We start from the raw sequence: 14,919 nt of genomic DNA on the forward strand, positions 1-14,919 counted from the left end.
AACTTATTCATATTTTTTATTCTAATATGCAACCCTATTAAATAGATGAATTGTTTACCTGAAAACTACAAAATATATTATGCAAATTGGTTGAAACTCAGTTATTTTTTCCCATACACTCTGATTCTACTTGTTTTTCATCTACTTGATAGGTTAAAAGTTGATTAAGATATGTTAAAATATCCCCAGGCAACTGTTTTCCCGTTAACTTCCAACATTTTAAGTTTCATATTAGGAAGCAATGTTAATCATTACCTAAATGTTTATGGTTATCACTCCTTTACCATAGTATCATAATCTACTTAACAGTTTTCCTTTGACTTATAGTTCTTCAAAAATTAAATTATAAATACATTTTTCCATTGATCCACACAATGTTGGTATTTACAATCTATAATTTAAAGTAAAAAAACAACTTATTCTGAAGTATTTCTGATTCATTTTTAGTTCAGTAAGGACAAAAAGGATTTGGTAAAGCCCACTTGTCTACTTTCCTCAAAATCAGGTGCCTCGAATAGCATTCATTCACATGAAACAATACCTTTAACAGATCTTGTTCCCCGACATTTGCAGCGTATCTCCACATAAGTTTCCTAGTACCAGTAGGATCCGCCCAGGCAAAAAGTCGTGCTTGTCTAGGTAGCAATGCCACTTCTTCCTGTGACCCACTAAAACACAGTGAACAGAGCAAAGATTAGACCACCTTAGGCCACCTTTGCCTTGGGAAACCCATTCCTCTAGTTTACTGAGGAGCGGACTCGCGCAAACCACTACAATGTTGCCTTAACTCTGCCTAACAATCAGCATCCTAAAATGCCCAAACAATCAATAGTTTTGAAGCTTGGAGAGAAAGACCTATTGGCTTTTCTTAAACTGCAATACAATCTAAACTGATCCAGGCAGAATCATACCAACAGAATATCTTTAAGGTAAATAGATTGGTGCACAGTGTCAACCTATAGAAAGGCTATAAACAGTAAATGTTTAGTAGCAGAAGACTTTATTCAGTGCTCAAGCTTAAGCTTTAAAAAAAAAAAAAAGATTATTTATTTGAAATTTAAGAGTTACAGAGAGACAGAGAGAGAGAGAGAACTTCCATCCACTAGATCACTCTCCAGAAGGCCTCAATGGCCAGGGCTGGCCAGGCTGAAGCTAGAAGCCAAGAGCTTCATCTGGGTCTCCCATGTGGGTGGCAGGGGTCCAAACACTTGGGCCATCTTCCACTGCTTTTCCCAGGCCATTAGCAGGGAGCTGGATTGGAAATGGAGCAGCTGGGACATAAACCAGCATCCATATGGGATGCAGGTGTTACAGGTGTCGGCTTTACCCACTGCGTCACATCTCTGGCCCCCAAGTTTAAACTTCTTAATCAAATGCAATACATGAGATATATTATTAGTCTCAGGAAAATTAAAAAAAAAGGTGCCCACCACTACTGCTCCTTTTAGTCAATGGACCAGCAGCACTGGCATAACTTTGGGAAATGCCCAAAACCTAGTCAACCAGAATCTGCATCGTAACAAGATTCCCAGTATTCCAACAAGATTTAAATCCTAGACTGCTTTTAAATCTCACTGGATTCAAGCCAAGAGAGTTAAAAATAGGAAACTCTCCACGAAATTTATACATTTGACATTTCTTATTCACAAATCTACATATAAATATTCATGTGTATAAAATTAAGAGCTTAAAACTATCAGTTACACCATTAATAATAGCATAATGCAAGCCAAATGATGACAAAGGCAAGAACAGAATTTGTATCAAGCTGTACTATACATTCAACATCCTCCTCCTCCTTTCCTTATATGTAACCTTTTACTACACCTAACAACAACAACAACAAAAAAACAGGTAAGGATTTGCAGGGAACAGTTCACGAAGAATTAGCAGAGTACAAAAGCAAAGATAATGCCAAACAGGCTCAGAGAATTTTCTCTGCAATTATGAAATTGAAAAAGCTGTAAAAGCCCAAAGATTTTTAAGTTTTGCATTAAAAGTAATCTGGCAGCAACACCTGATCTGTGATGCAGATCTAAATAGTTTCTATTTATTCCACTTGGTATGAATATTCACAAGTTTTGCTATGGAAAAGTAATGTGTTCGATTATAGAATACCATCACAAAATCTGTCAGGGTACCAGTAATAAACAGTTTACAATCCGTATTACTTGACTAAAATCTATAAATATCTACAATAAGAAACTCAAGTGTTTCCCAGAAGGGACTGATCAATAACAGCAAATCCAATTCTCCATTAACCCTTTTCTCATACCTCTGTTTATAAATGAGAACATCCCACTGTGTATGGTTCATTATCAGGGCAGGTGCAGATCCTTCATGGTAATCAGAAAAAGTTATGACAGTTGAATGCTCAGCAGTATTTACATCCACCAAGATACCTCCATTCTATTGTAGGAAAAGAAACACAATGTTTGGTGTACTGATTTTTACATACGAATATAATTTAAGAAAACACAAAAAAGAAAACACAAAAGCTTTGGTTTCTTCAATTCTTACTGAAAAAATTTGGCTCTAAGCTACTAAAAATACATATATGGCATTATATTTTGTTATTGCAGCACTAAAGTGATAACAGATTTTTATAGCATAGTTTAAATATTTTAGAGCAAATTTTAAAACTCAAAGACACCTTATTTTAAGACACGAAAACTCACCAGATCCTCCAAGCTCAATAAAGTGCCGTTGTCCTGTCGGTTATAGAAGAATGGTTTGGAAGATCCTTCACAGCCCACCACTCTCACACAAAGTTTACCTGACAGATTTTCAGGCCAAAATGGAAGGCACTGGAAAAACAAAACTTAGCATCAGTCTTAAATACTGAAGGCAACATCTTAAATAAACCTGTATTTAACATTGGCACCAAAAAAAAAAAAAAATTGAGGTATAAAACACTGGCTAATTAATTTTCCAGTTCTAAATTTGATCTTGATTCAATCATCACTGTCTTAAAATACTCCTCTCATATGTTGCATTAAGATTAGTGACAATATAGTGACTATTTGTGAAATCAATGAAAGAAATTTCACCTGAAGAATACAGAGACTTTAATTTTTAGATATTTATGGTATGGTTACTATCTGAGAAACTAAAGGAAATTTGTTGTTTTAAAAAGGGCCGGCGCCATGGCTCACTTGGTTAATCCTCCACCTGCCATGCCAGCATCCCAGATGGACACCAGGTTCTAGTCCCAGCTGCCCCTCTTCCAGTCCAGCTCTCTACTGTGGCCCAGGAGGGCAGTGGAGGATGGCCCAAGTGCTTGGGCCCCTGCACCTGCATGGGATACCAGGAAGAAGCACCTGGCTCCTGGCTTCGGATTGGCACAGAGCCAGCAAGCCATAGTGGCCATTTGGGGAGTGAACCAACGGAAGGAAGACTTTTGTCTCTCTCTTTCACTGTTTATAACTCAAATAATAATAAAAAATCTCAAATACCTTGCATATTTAGAAATCATAATCCTGATTTGCTTTTATACAGATTCCATATTAATTCATTAATACACAGTGAATTTTTTCACAAAGTATCTTATCTTAGATAAACCAGAAAGGCCAATGAAGAAGGAAGCAAGGATATCAAGGACCTTGTCATTAAGTACTGAAACTACTTTTTTTTTTTTGACAGGCAGAGTGGACAGTGAGAGAGAGAGACAGAGAGAAAGGTCTTCCTTTGCCGTTGGTTCACCCTCCAATGGCCGCCACGGCCAGTGCGCTGCGGCTGGCGCACCGCACTGATCCGATGGCAGGAGCCAGGTACTTATCCTGGTCTCCCATGGGGTGCAGGGCCCAAGCACTTGGGCCATCCTCCACTGCACTCCCTGGCCACAGCAGAGAGCTGGCCTGGAAGAGGGGCAGCCAGGACAGAGTCCGGCGCCCCGACCGGGACTAGAACCCGGTGTGCCGGCGCCGCAAGGCGGAGGATTAGCCTAGTTAGCCGCGGCGCCGGCTTGAAACTACTTTCTTTGCGTTTGATCTTCATCAAACTATATCTGATAGGACTTCAAAAAGCCTGTAGAAAAATGGAATTTAAATATAAATTTGAGGCTAGTGTTGTGGTGTAATAGGTAAAGCCACCACCTGCAGTGCTGGCATCCCATATGGGTGCCAGTTTGAGTCCTGGCTGCTCCACTTCCGATCCAGCTCGCTGCTATGGCCTGGGAAAGCAGTAGAAGATGGATGCCCACATGGGAGACCCAGAAGCAGCTCCTGGTTCTGGATCATCACAGCTCCAGTCGTTGCAACCAACTGGGGAGTGAACCAGCGGACAGAAGACCTCTCTCTCTCTCTCTCTCTCTGCCTTTCCTTCTCTCTCTGTGTGTAACTCTTTCAAATAAATAAATACATCTTAAAAAATAAAAAAGAAAGATAAATTTATTTCTGTGCTAAAAACCAGTTTTTTCAAAACATGTGTTTTTTTCAAACACTTTTTCAAGTACCATCATACTTATTTGAGCTTCAGTTTTATTATCTGTGAAACTAGTTTCAGTTTCCTAAGACAAATTGGCCTTATTTTATAAAACACTGGGGTAAATTTCATTTCTGAATAAAAACACTATTGTTATCAAGCCCACATCAAAGACAGTAAGCACGCATCTGTCATGGAGATCACCCTAGGCACCTTTAAATAGCCAAGCCTCTTAGAGCTCTCAGTCTACATTGTGATTAGAATCCTTCCTTTTGAGTCTTTTGCTAAGTACTGTTTTTTTAAAAAGGCTTAGAAACCTTTCTTTTTAAGATACACTGCAGAATGGAAAGTCAGCTGGTCTGCCTGGAATCTTAAGTCACACATTCAGGCTTACCTTTGTACCTGTCCTTTTCCCCACTGTCTCCCTCATTCTTGTCACCTCTTCTAATTTTTTTAAAGGTTTATTTATTTATTTGAAAGGCAGAGTTACAGAGACAGACGGAGCGTAAGAGAGATCTTCCAACTGCTGGTTCATTCCCTCAGTGGTCACAAGGGCCGGAACTGGGTCGATCCAAAGTCAGGAGCCAGGAGCTTCTTGCCAGTCTACCATGTGGGTGCAGGAGCCCAAGCACCTGGGCCATCTTTCACTGCTTTTTCCAGGTGCATTATCAAGGAGCTGGATTGTAAGTACAGCAGCTGGGACTCAAACCAATGCCCATATGGGATGCTGGCACTGCAGGTGGAGGCTTTACCCGCTAAGCCACAGTGCCGGCCCACCTCTTTGAATCTTAAGGAGCCTGCAAAGTTAGTTCAAATCCCGCTTTTCCTTTACAACTTTTCCTTTTCATCTAGATCACTATGATCACAACTACCTATGTTAGCAAGAGGGGTGAATTTTAATTTTCAAGGCAACTTCCAGCTCACCTATTTAAAAATTCTATATTCCCTGAAATTTAGTATATACTATCTTTTGTTCCAAGTATTAATCTATAGCAGGGGTGGACAACCTTTTATTCTGCCATGGGCCGTTTGGATATTTGTAACATTATTCATGGGCCATACAAAATTATCAACTTAAAAATCAGCCTGCTCTAGGTGTACTGAACTTTGAGTCCCACCCTTATTTGTCTTGGCAGGGCCAGACTAAGTATCTCACAGGCCATATCACAAGCTGAAAGTTCTCTACTCCTGCTCTGTATGACTGAGTCCTGGGCTTCTTCAACAAGATTAAAGCTTCTCGAACACAGTCACATAATCTTGACACCCGGGACAATACACAGCACATAATCTCTATGTATTTCTCATAGTTTATATCCACATTCTACACATACAGGAAGAGCTTAAGAATGACCATCAATCAGCTGGACTGGGACAGGGGTAAATACCAAAAATTTTTCTCTTTTTAACATATGTTTACTGTACAAAAGAAAAATCTTTCAAAGTTGCCTATAGTATTTTAACACAAAAATATGACAGCAAGGGAATATGACAAAGAGGCATGGGAAATTCTTACTTATAAATCAAAATTTATTTGTTTACCTTAGGAAGAAGTTATATTAAAGGAAAATCTTACCTCTGAAGAAGCAATATAATTCCATTTATTAGTTGGCATTGAGCCATCAGATGCAATTTCACCAACTTCTAGTTCTAATGATGACTTGTTTGTAATGGTACAAAAGGGAGTAAGAGTAACTATTCGTGAAAGATTAAAACTGCTCATTTTGATGCTAACACCAACCTGTAGAAAATAAACAAAGTTATTTTCCAGTACTTTGAAATATATATACACACTCTCATTCAATACAAATACAAAACATTTTAAAATAAGAACTCTTAAAGTAATTACTATTAGCTATACTCCAATCCTGACGATCTTCTTATGAAGAAGAAAATTTAGGTTCCTTAGCTGACTCCATCAGAAACCAATTCAAGAATTAACAGTTATTTAATCAATGACGACTTGTAGTAAGATTTGTCTAGTATGCTTGTTAACACACTGAACAAGCTGTCAAATAATCAGCATGGAGTTTCAAGTTTTACTGCTTTATTATGTGTTATTAATAAAATAACAATTCTGAAGCAGTAATAAAATAGTTCAATTAATATCTCTTATTCAAAATTTCCTGGTATTCACATTTAGGATTTAAGAAATGTCTGGCAAAGGATAGTATTGAATGAAAGCTCTAGTAAATTGTGAATATTTACCAAGTTTCTCACTTGGAAGGATTCAACTTACAGTCTTAAATTTTGACAAACTAGGTTTTGCTTTCATAGCAGTAGTCACAGAAACTTACAGAGACAGCCCCAACATGATACTTCTGTACTCCTTAGGAATCAATTGGTTTACTGAACTACACAAAAGATGAACACAGTCAAAGGCAAACAAACTAGCACATTTACCAGGTATTCCATATTGTTGGCGGGACACTTCACACACCCATAACTTCCTACTGTATCCAATGAGAAGCTATTGGACCAGGCACTGGTTGAAATTTTTAACTGTACCTATACCAGAAAACATATATCACTATATAAGAAATCAAGAAGAAATTAACTATATCTGATTCAAGGGTATAAGACTACTGGAAATGTCTTTAGCATCATGGGACATAGAAACAATATAATCAAAGTCATACTGCCAGTGGGACAGACAACTCCAGAAAACGCTAGGGGACAGTATGACAAAAGCATAGCAGTGATCTTCCTGTTCACCTGTGCAATGAGTACAGCGCATTTAATGAGACCCTGGGTTGTTCTTATAAAGAATTATACTTCAGAATGAGATTTCTCAGTGTTAGGCTTATGATACATGGACCACACATTCTTAAAGTTTCAACACACACAGAATTTACATCTTCAACATTATTCAGCAGATACCAAATGAAAGGTATTGTGATAAGGAGACTGGAAGAATACAGGGCAGTTTCTATATCTTCACAAGCTTCCAACTAAACACAAAGATTAAGAAATACATACTTACAATTAGGGAAGACAATGATTCCAGGTTTCTAGATTAGGAATTTATCTACTCTAACTTGTTAAGTGAATAAAAACATACCTTATTTTTACTGAAAATGTTTTTCTTTTTGAAAGAGAATAAAATAATATCCCTAAAATCAGCTGGATGCTTCACATGAGTGTCTTCTGAACGATACTGGAGAACCCGAGAAGTCTTGTTGATTAGCCAATAGGGACTAAAGACAGATAGCACCATCCGGCAGCCAATTCGCCTGACATGTATTGACAGGTCAATGGTCATTGGTTCCCTGGAATCAGAAGAAAAGCACACGAGGAAGAATTCTGGAAGTGCATCACTTATGCGGAAATGTCCGTTCCAGTTTTTGCCCTGGTACTTCATCAGGACTAATTCCATTATTTCTCCATTGATTCTTGAATGCAGAACATCAGCAGTACTGCCTTCTGCTAGTTCATGAGTTTCTGCTGTTCCCTAAAAACGAAAACTAAGTTTGCTTAGTGACATTTTTATGATCTCTTAAGTAGAAAAATCCATATTATATGCAAATGCTAAATAACCAGACACAGGTTAACTACTAATTCTTCAATGACCATGTTTAGATATTACCAATGTCCAGGACTAACAGCTAAAAAGAAAAGACACCAGACCAAAGTCACAGGCAGACACTATCTTTGGGCTACTAGTAGGCCAACAATTCCAAGTTTCAGGGAAAAAATAAAATCAGATTTAAACCAAGAAGCAAAGACTGGGTTCAGGAATCCTGGCTGCTACCCATTTGAGCTATGTCATTAAACAAAAAACAAAACTGGCTGGGCTTCAGTCTCATCCTCTACTCACATACCACGCAAGTGGCTCCCATAGGAATGTAATAACCAAAGTGAAGCCAAACTACGGTGACAAACTAAGTAAGGTGCAATTATTTTAAAAGTGAGTAACAGCAACATATGAATCAGTCTTCTTTATTGAAAGAAGCACTATTTCATTAATTTAATCAATTTGTGTCTCCTCAACTAAGGAATGGCTCATTGTCAGATAAAAAAAAGAATGAATCTAGGTTTCCAAATGCTTCTGTATTTCAAAATACCATAGCATGTAAAAATTTAAAGAATATTTAGCATATCTAATTATTCGAAAGAGTTCCTTATTGTTTTTGAAAACAGTAATTTATTTTCAATAGAATTTTAGGTCAAATAATCTTAACATTAATTTTATAACAAAAACTTTAATATGAAATATTTTTAATGTTATTTTACATTAACTAATGGAATTTTGCTTAATAAAGAGATGATTATCAGTCTTAATTCATGTCAGATGCAGCAGAGAAAAGTGATATATATCAAGGAGCCAAACAACCTTGGAACCACGGGCCATTTAATGTCTCTGTGACTTAAGTTCTGCCTATGTAAAGTGAATCTAGCAAAAGAACCTACCTTCCTGGAGGTTTCTGTGAGGATTGGAAGTGTTAATATAAGAAAAAAACATGGCACAGTGCCTGACACAGCAGATGCTATCTACATTTTTGTCATCACGATTAATAAAGCACTACAAGTATGGTATATAGAAAAAATGATGGGAACTAAAAATTCCTTAAAACAAAACTACAATTCACTCTGTGCAGGAATAAAAATCAAACAAAATGCAAGAGATGTACCTCAAGTAAGAATCTTAGAGAATATGGGAGAAGATTCCGCAGAGTGAGAGGAGGATAAAGATGAATAATGTAAGCTGGATCCCAGTCTTCCCCACGTGGACAGATATAGCTTAATTCATCCGGCAGAGCAACTGTATTCACCACGAGAGGCAAGAAGTTGATTTCTGTTGATGGACACTGCAACATGCATCTGACCTCCCTGCTCCTGTGAAGTTCTTCCTTCCAGGAAATGTAAGTGGTGGATTCTTTGTACTGATGCTCTAAGAACCCAGCAGGTTTGATAAACAACTGACACCTTCAGAAAAAGAGAACCACAGCGGGTAGAGGGGGTTGTTTTAACCAAGAACTTTTAAAAAAAAGTGCATTAAATCATCTTGACAACACTACAGAGTGGGTACTAGTATTCCTGGCTTTTCTGATGAGATAACCATGTCTAAAAAAGGTTAAGAAACTTGCCCAGGCCAGAGTTGTGGTACAGCTAGGCCACCACCTGCCATATGGGTGCCAATTAGAAACTCGGCTGCTCCACTTCCTATCCAACTCCCTGCCAATGCCCCTGGGAAAGCAGTGGAAGATGGTCCTAGTGCTTGGCCCATGCACCCATGTGGGAGACCCGGAAAAAGTTCCTGGCTTCTGGCTTTGGACTGCCACAGCCCCATCCATTACAGCCACTTGCTGAGTGAACTGGAGGATGGAAGAACTCTTTCTCTCTCTCTCTCTCTCTCTCCCTCTCTCTCTCTCTCAATCCCTCTCCCTCTCTGTAACTTTGCCTTTTCAAATAAATAAAACAAATAAAAACAAATCTAAAAAACAAACTTCCCAAAGTCACATAACTAACTCATGGAGGAATTTTGTAGAAAAAAATTCCGAAACAAGAAAAACTTTCAAAACACTTTTCATTTCAAATACAAGACAATCTAATAAATAAGAGTTTAAAATAGCAAACATACAGTAAGTACTTTTCATCTGGTAAGTTCAGTGTTAATGTAAATTTTCCATTACTCTTTAAGAGTAATAGATCGTTAAAAAGTGGAAATAGAAATCTCAATTTATAATAATAGGAAAAAATGGTGTGAATTTTTTAGAGCTTAGTGTATTCAAAAGTATCTACCTATAGGAATCTAAAGGAACATGGAACTCCTCTTCAGGTCTGGCTATTCCAATCCGCTCCAACAGTTTCACATTCTTAACAAACTTATAGATGATAAATGCGATAGAAAAATGATTTTTGACCTGTCAGACAAAAAGACAGAAAAGTTGTTAAAAAGATGTTTAGATCTACAATGCTTCAAAGAATATTGGAGGTTATTTTTTATTAACAATTGAAAATTTTTACATTCAGTGCTATCTATATTAAACTGTAAGCTTCAGTTGACTATAAAAAGTGACACGGATATTCATATGCTTAGAATATTACATATTGTCGGCCGGCGCCGCGGCTCACTAGGCTAATCCTCCGCCTAGCGGCGCCGGCACACCGGGTTCTAGTCCCGGTCGGGGCGCCGGATTCTGTCCCGGTTGCCCCTCTTCCAGGCCAGCCCTCTGCTGTGGCCAGGGAGTGCAGTGGAGGATGGCCCAGGTGCTTGGGCCCTGCACCCCATGGGAGACCAGGAAAAGCACCTGGCTCCTGGCTCCTGCCATCGGATCGGCGCGCTGTGCCGGCCGCAGCGCGCCGGCCGCGGCGGCCATTGGAGGGTGAACCAACGGCAAAGGAAGACCTTTCTCTCTGTCTCTCTCTCTCACTGTCCACTCTGCCTGTCAAAAATAAAAAAAATAAATAAATAAAAAAAAATAAAAAAATAAAAAGAATATTACATATTGTCAAATGTGTATTACTCTTTTAAGATTTCAGTCACATTTTGTCCACTACAAATTTTCTCCAGTTTATCACGTGACCAAGCAGAAAACCACAGAAGAATTATGAGAAAAATAGTACAAGTGTTTTCTGGACTTACAGTGTGACACATGTCACAAGAAAATATATACATAAATATATATAAAACAAAATAACACAAAATAAGAGATATATAAATAAGAGATAACAATGGCCAAAATTTGAAATATTTTCATTTATTACCTGAAATTATATAGGTAGAAAGATATTCTTTTGCTGACCACATACTAAAATCTGTAAAAATGCTTTGATAAAGTTTTAAAAGTAGAAATCAGAATATTTGTATGACTTTATTAAGGGGAAATAATCGTTCCAACATTACTTCTGATAGATTTGAAACATGATCCCAACTGATATACAAAGAAAACAGGATGTTATTCCGCTTGACGACCAACTATAATTATAGTTTTATTCCTTATTTCTGAATCTTTAATGGAATATACAAAAACCTTCAGTAATTTTAAACCAAGAGATAGCAAAATGGGCTTTAAATGAACAAACCTGTTTACAGATATTTAAAATAAAAAATACTGCAAAAGCAAGTTAAAGAGAAAATGGAAGTCATTTCAGTTTACTATTCGATTCTAAATAATCAGTACTCAACTAAAGAAGTTTTACTATACTCTAATACCCAGCTAAATGATTTAATGTTTCCAGACATACTGAAAGGGACACAATTCACTCTAAAGTGTTACCTGCAGAGGAGAACGAAGGGTAATTACTTTATTCCCTTCAGTTGCATCAATCTGTACCAAGACTGAGTCAGAACGATTGGCGCTGGGATTCCGTACATTGTACAACAGCCGTCCAGGCCGGGCTACCGGGATATTTGCAACTTCTGTATATCCATGAGGTACTGAGGCACATCATAAGTGAAAAGAATTCCAAACAATAATTTATCAATATTGCTCTGTGACAGAATCATCATCAACACCTCAAAACAATGACAAGACTATTTGTTTTCATGACTAGAAATGATGACTAAAAAGTGTTTTAACACACAGGAACTAAAGGAAAACAGTTATTGATATACAATTTTTGATTTAAAATATAAGGGGTGATTATATTAAAACAAGTCAAATGCAACTCACCTCAAGTATATTGCAACAATCTCCAAGTTTCTTTATTTGTAATGGTAATCACTAATGTCAACATTTTAGAACTTCCAAATATAGTTACCTTCTATCTTCACTGAACTCCCATCCTATCCAATGTACACTCCTTACTTTATTATTGAAGGGTACAGAAATAATCTAACTTTCTAAGGTCCTTCTTAAGTTAATCAAGTTAACTTTTCTCAAATTTAGAAAAAGATAAGAGATAAGAGTTTATCAGCAATTTGTTTCAAGCCTTTAGAAATAGTATCTCCCAAAATATGTGCAGCAAAATATTTCCTTCATTATTTTATCAAAAATAAGTCCATAACAACAGTTCCTGAGATGATCTTAAAGCAAGATAAAGACCATGGCGTACCAAAAGTGAAAGTGAAGAAGGAGCTTTCCTGGCGGCTCAACATGGAGAGTCTTTCTGGTTGTGAAGGTTCCGTACTGGCATACTCCAATTCCAAATTCTGACCAGCAGCAACATCGTAAATATCACTTTTCTCAACACAGCCAATTACTCTGAGATTATGATTGGGCTGCACCTTAATGGGAATACCTATGGCATTTTTTACTGTAAAAGGAGCTCTGTCTTTTAAAGAGTAGTCAAAAGTAGAGGCAGTGCCCTCTGAAAAACCCTGAAAAAGAACATATCATAATAAAATTTTTGTAAAATGTACTTTTTAAAATCTGAATTTTGGCCCAAAAAAATCCATACATGATTCACATTAAAATTCTACTTGAAATATTCAAAGCAATAATCAAACATACTTTTGCTAAATTGTTGAAAACATTAAGACAACTTTTAGATATTGTAATATTCATTGTATCTCCTGAAGAAACATGAACTGCCATTTGTGGCTCAGGAATGAAATCATCTCCTGGCATCAAACTTTTATCCTGGACTGGGTTCTTCTTTACCTATGGAGATAAATAATATAAATTTCACATATTAACCAATAATAAAACTAAAATAACCGTGCTAAATTCTCCTTAGCTGGTCACTTTTCATTATGACTCCACAAATGTCTTCTTTTCAAAAATACATAGAGCATCATTCTGATTCGGTGCAAAGCAGCTTTCTTTCAACACACAGTCCATGCACACGGCAATGTTCAGAATCAGGTCACAAATGTGTTCAAAGTCAGCTACAGTATTTGTCTCCAGTGAGTTTCCCAGAGCATGGCTAGTTACTCCGTGGGGCCTAACTGCTGATTATGTGTTGATGAGTAATCTAAGACGAACCTGAAGTCTAAATTCACCCTTACTGGAGGTACCATTTGGAAGAAGGTTTCTCTCCTACTTTCTAATAGTAACATGCACAACTAAGTCATAAGATTTCCTTTCAGCTACCTACCAGATTCCATCAGATTTTGTTTTAAAAGCATCTCAAAAGCCTTGTGAAACATTCTTGGTTACTTTAACTTTATTCAGAGAAATTAGGACACGGGCTAAGTGCCTAACACAAGAAATATGCTGAGTCTCTTTTAGGGCCAGATTCCTCAGTAAAGGATTACAATCTTTTCAACTAGAATTTAAAGATTATGTGCTGTAACAATTGTTAACAGTTTGCAATTCACATTCCTGTTACCCTGGAATTACGTGCTTTGATATCTATAATTCTGAAATGTTCTCAAGACATAGCATAAAGAGATAATGCAAAACAGTTCAAGCACTAGAGTAACAATTCTCAAAACTTTCTGGTTTAACCCTTACAACCCACTGACTATCTCAAACAGCTTCATTCCTGTGAGCTGTACCTATATGGATTCTATCAGAAATTAAAACTGGGAAAAAATTAATATCCATTTAATAAAAATTACATGTTAATATAAACAACATTTGAAATGAAAAATAACTACTTAAAAATATAAAAGGTGAGAAGCCAGCATTTCTGATCGGGACAGTCACATGCTCTTATCGATATGCTTGGGTTTGAGTCCCGGCTTTTCCTCTTCCAATCCAGTTTCTGGCTAACGTGCTCCCTGAGAGGCAGCAGATGATAGCTCCAATACTTGAATCCTTGCCTCCGACATGGAGTAGGACTGAGCTGCAGGCTCCTGCCTTCAGTTTAGCCAGACCATGCTACTGTGGATGTCTGGAAATGAGCCAGCAGATGGAAGATCTCTGTCTCTTTATATATACATAAACAATGAAATGTGGTGCCTCCTTAAGAGAAGAGAGAGGAGCTACCATTTCTGTCCTGGCTCAAACTGCTCCAATCTCATATTCATATAATCTCTGAAAAACTCTACTGAATGCTCCTAAGAGAATACAAATTAAAATGATATAAATGACTGAATATTATTACAAAAGTAGAATTTGACCTCATGAATTTCAGGAAAGGCCTTCCAGGATCCTGGAACACATCTTGCAATGATTGAACTAAAAGTATCAATAGATATGTATAATGTCACTCTATACAAAGATATTTAACCATTTCCTTACTTACTTCAAGACTTAAATTCCACTGTCTCTTCCCCTCCACTCTTTCAATCAGTGGTTCCCAGACAGCATGGGTCTCATTGTAATAATGAACCTGGAAAGGCACAGAAGTGTAATACATGACTTTCTCAACTTTACTTACATATTTCTGTAACCAGCTGGAAAAATATTTAGTAATTGATATTATATCTCAATAGCCATTTTGAAATTCACTTAAAGACATAAAATTATAGAGCATCTTTTCATTTACTCTATTACTTGTTGCAACAAAAAATTATTTAGCAAAAACTCTTTAAAAATAAGTATGAAAAAATACTAAGCACCAACAAACCAAATGTTAGAATATATTCTCCATCCACTTACATACTTGATGTGGCTAGGTATAAACAACAAAGGCCTGTATCTTCATTCCGCAGCTGTACTTTCAAGA

At 37.1% G+C, this 14,919-nt stretch overlaps 1 protein-coding gene across 5 annotated transcripts in view; it reads right to left on the bottom strand.

The window, feature by feature from the left end:
- Positions 1-14,919, bottom strand: part of VPS13C (vacuolar protein sorting 13 homolog C) — a 201,835-nt gene that overhangs the window by 40,945 nt on the left and 145,971 nt on the right. For all 5 annotated transcript variants that reach the window (XR_007910408.2, XM_051822342.2, XM_051822343.2 and 2 more), the window contains 12 exons: positions 14,497-14,583; positions 12,816-12,965; positions 12,418-12,682; positions 11,640-11,800; positions 10,162-10,283; positions 9,051-9,345; positions 7,481-7,870; positions 6,823-6,927; positions 5,996-6,160; positions 2,679-2,807; positions 2,276-2,409; positions 542-668 (listed from right to left, as the gene is read on the bottom strand). Coding sequence is in view for 4 of the 5 variants with exons in the window: in XM_051822342.2 (XP_051678302.2) it covers positions 542-668; positions 2,276-2,409; positions 2,679-2,807; positions 5,996-6,160; positions 6,823-6,927; positions 7,481-7,870; positions 9,051-9,345; positions 10,162-10,283; positions 11,640-11,800; positions 12,418-12,682; positions 12,816-12,965; positions 14,497-14,583 (2,130 nt within the window). In the remaining variant the exon portion in view is untranslated. The remainder of the gene's footprint in view (positions 1-541; positions 669-2,275; positions 2,410-2,678; positions 2,808-5,995; positions 6,161-6,822; positions 6,928-7,480; positions 7,871-9,050; positions 9,346-10,161; positions 10,284-11,639; positions 11,801-12,417; positions 12,683-12,815; positions 12,966-14,496; positions 14,584-14,919) is intronic.

Source organism: Oryctolagus cuniculus, chromosome 12 (assembly GCF_964237555.1).
Source record: "Oryctolagus cuniculus chromosome 12, mOryCun1.1, whole genome shotgun sequence".
In the NCBI taxonomy this organism is placed as follows: Eukaryota; Metazoa; Chordata; class Mammalia; order Lagomorpha; family Leporidae; genus Oryctolagus; species Oryctolagus cuniculus.